At 54.3% G+C, this 3,283-nt stretch overlaps 1 protein-coding gene across 1 annotated transcript; it reads right to left on the bottom strand.

Moving 5' to 3' along the window:
• Positions 1–452: 452 nt before the first annotated feature.
• LOC119289775 lies at positions 453–1,752 on the bottom strand. Its single transcript, XM_037568996.1, has one exon. It carries the CDS (start codon positions 1,521–1,523, stop codon positions 879–881), a length of 645 nt encoding a protein of 214 aa, XP_037424893.1. The 5' UTR covers positions 1,524–1,752; the 3' UTR covers positions 453–878.
• Positions 1,753–3,283: the final 1,531 nt, after the last annotated feature.

Raw genomic sequence — 3,283 nt, 5'->3', positions numbered from 1 at the left:
CCAGTAATGCTACACTCACGGATGAATTTTACGGATACTACGGATTACAGCTAGGTGGCATCTTCTAGTTGGAATTAAGGGGGAGGCGGGACCCACCCCCTGAAATCAGGAGGGAGAGAGAGATTTAACGTTAAGGGTTCGTAATTAGCATTTTCGCTCCACCATTGTACATGGGAATCTGTCACTGCCTAGGTAAGTTTCATGGCCAGGGATGCCTAACAGTGGCACATGACGCGGGGGCGCGGGAGATATTGGAACATCAACTCGAAAGGGGCGATTGAAGCAAGAGCCCAATTTGACCATGGTATTAGGACATAGATTCCAAATTGACCCTTAAAATTTTGACGAAGTGTAAAGGTACTCATACTATAAATCTCACGGGGCACAAGCCGGTAAAATCGCATAAGGTTTGTAGCCGGGAAGAAAATAAAATTGCATTCATCTTAAAAAATAAAATAAAATTGCATTCAAAGTTGTCATAGTTAATTTGCACTGAAAACTTCACTTTACCCTTTGTACTGTACATATTTACTGAATTTACACTTTGGACGACAGAGAGAGATGTGCATGCCCTCGCATGCACAATCTCCCCGGCACTAGGAACCTTCCCTAGACGATGACGTATATACATATTCCACACGTCAGGGTCAAGCACCGCCGCCGACGGCCGGCCAGCCGGCAGCGCGTCCAATCAGTTCCCGTCACGCACGTCCGTACGCAGCTGCGAGGAATCCGCCGGGCAGCCAGCTTTGAGTTTTTGACTAATCCCCCGTCGCTTTCGTCTCCGGGCAGTGATTAGTCAAACCCAAGAACCGGTCGCCGCGGGCGCGCGCGCAAGTTCCACCGTTCTTCCACGACCAGTCACGACGAGCCATCGATCACCGCGACGTCTGGCTCCACGCCCAGGGCGACGGCGTGCCGACGACGGCGGCGGCGGAGGGGCCGGAGACCGGTATGCCCATGGCGACGCGGCACCAGCCGGGCTGCGCGGGCGGGGCGGGGTCCGGGCGGGGGGCGACGCGGACGTCGCCGAGGACGCGCACGGCGAGGTGGACGACGCCGTGTCCCGGCCCGCCGCGGCGCGGGCAGCGGAGCGAGTAGCTGAGCCTGCGCAGCGCGCGCGGCGGGCGGAGGCCATCGAGCACGTCGGCGGCGGGCACGCGGCACCACCCCAGCGGCGTGTCGCCGACGAGGCGCGCGCAGCCGGACTCCGAGAGCACCGCCACGCGCACGTCGTCGCGGCCCTCCAGGAACCCGGCCCCCACGGGCACCACGAGGCGCGCGTCCTCGCCGGCGTCCTCCCACGAGTGCTCGCCCGCGCCGGACGTCGCGGGCGCCACGCCCGTGCTGCAGCCGGCGGAGGAGGAGGAGGAGACGGCGACGTAGGGCCGCAGGCGGCGCGGGAGCGGCGAGTAGGTGGGCGGCAGGCGCAGCGACTCGGCCGAGAGCACGGTGACCTCCAGCGCCACGCCGCCGCCGCCCCACTCGCCGTCCTTGGGGGGCACGAGCCTCGACGACGGCATCGCGCGCGCGCTCTCTCTACCTAGCTAGCTAGGTCGCGGCAGACAGAGATATGGTTGATCTCCCTCGATCGGCGGCGGGCGTACGGTACGGTGGCGAACGGCGGGCGGGAATGGGAATGGCTTGGTGGATTGCCCGCCGGTTTATACCCATGGGCCATGGGCGGGTTTGAAGGGTTCCTCGATTCGGACGAGGAGGCAGCTTCTGCATGGAGCGCGCGAAGCCGCAGAGAAGGTTGGCGCGAACGAAGGGAGGCTTTTGCTTTCAGACAGACGTAGCAGCCGCACCGGCCGGGCGAGTCACACAGACAGACACAGAAGCTTTCTTGGCGCCTTCGCGCTGCCCACTTGGAAGAAGAAGATGGCCGGGTCCAAATCATTTTTGTTAAACCGAATCGGGAACTCTCGTGGAATTCGGAATGGGTGACTTTACTGGTATACTGGTGGACGTGACGGGTCAAAACTACGGAGTAGTTTCTACTATGTCTACGTGAGTTCTTGTCTATCGTGGAGAATTTTATCTTGCAAAAACATAGGAAGGGGCCCCGGCAAAAACCCTAGTCGTCAAAGGCGACAACGGGATTATCTCACCGCCGCCGGACGAGGGGAGAGGGGAGCCCGAGACATGCATGGTTCCACGTGCGTTCTCTAGTCTGTGTCATAGTTGGATCTTCGGTTGTCCATGATTTTGGCTCCTGCGACGGCCAAATAGGTTTTCTCCAAATATCTCGTCCAAGAGGCGGTTCTCTCGGCTACCGGCGCTGAATCAGGAACACAATGTTTAAGACGTCTTGGACCCGTCGGATCTGGGCGGGGGCTTCACACCAGTAGAAAAACGACTTTTAGTACCGGTTCGTAAGGACCTTTAGTACCGGTTCTGAAACTGGCACTAAAGAGTTCCCCCCTTTAGTCCGGGTTCAACACGAACCGGGACCAAAGACCCACCACATGTTCAACACGAACCGGAAAACCAACACTTCTACATAATCGAGCATCGGAGGCAGTTTTAGTACATGTGCATGCGGTGGTTTTCCTATTCTGCTTCAAACATTGTGCTGTTGAAAGTGCATCTAATCACCAAGGTGAATTTCCTCTCAACATATCTCAAAGAACTAGTGATGCTTATAAGTATATAGTAGAAAAAGTCATGTTAGGTACAACATTGAAATGAAAGGTGACCCCTAAAAACGCTTAAAAGATAAGCGTTGGACAAGCCAAAATATTCTACATTTTCATTTTTAGTGATCCAATATCACATTGAGTCTTTTGCTCCATGTGTATAAAGATCAAACTCCAAAACTCCTCAAAATCTTTCAAGTTTTCCACTGTAACCTAGTTCTATTCCATTCGGTGTTGCGAAAGCGCTTTCACTCGGAGCCACATCCTCATCTTGTGGTCGTTAAAAAGAATCGTGAGATATTTACTTCATACCCCTAACTTCGTCCTTTTGTATCCAAAAGGGTTCATCCTAACCTTGTAGGTCACTCACATTCGGACTATATATATACCTGTGACAATGTTGATAGGACTTGACAATGTTGATAGGACTTCGGGTACATGTCAATTCTTTGGTAGATCCCTCGTATCTTGGTCCTCCAAGAGACAAAATTGAGCATCTCATGCACCACCAAAGCCGAATATCTCAGCCGGATCATGTTGTGCTCAAATCTTGTGGATGACACAAGCACTTAAAGATTATGGCATTCATCTCAAACATGTTCCACTTCTTTTTTGACAATGAAAGTGCCATAAAATTACCCATA

The sequence above is a fragment of the Triticum dicoccoides genome, chromosome 4A, assembly GCF_002162155.2.
Source record: "Triticum dicoccoides isolate Atlit2015 ecotype Zavitan chromosome 4A, WEW_v2.0, whole genome shotgun sequence".
NCBI classification, from domain to species: Eukaryota; Viridiplantae; Streptophyta; class Magnoliopsida; order Poales; family Poaceae; genus Triticum; species Triticum dicoccoides.
The sequence above is the reverse complement of the archived record's forward strand: the minus strand, read 5'-3'. Positions and strand labels throughout refer to the sequence as shown.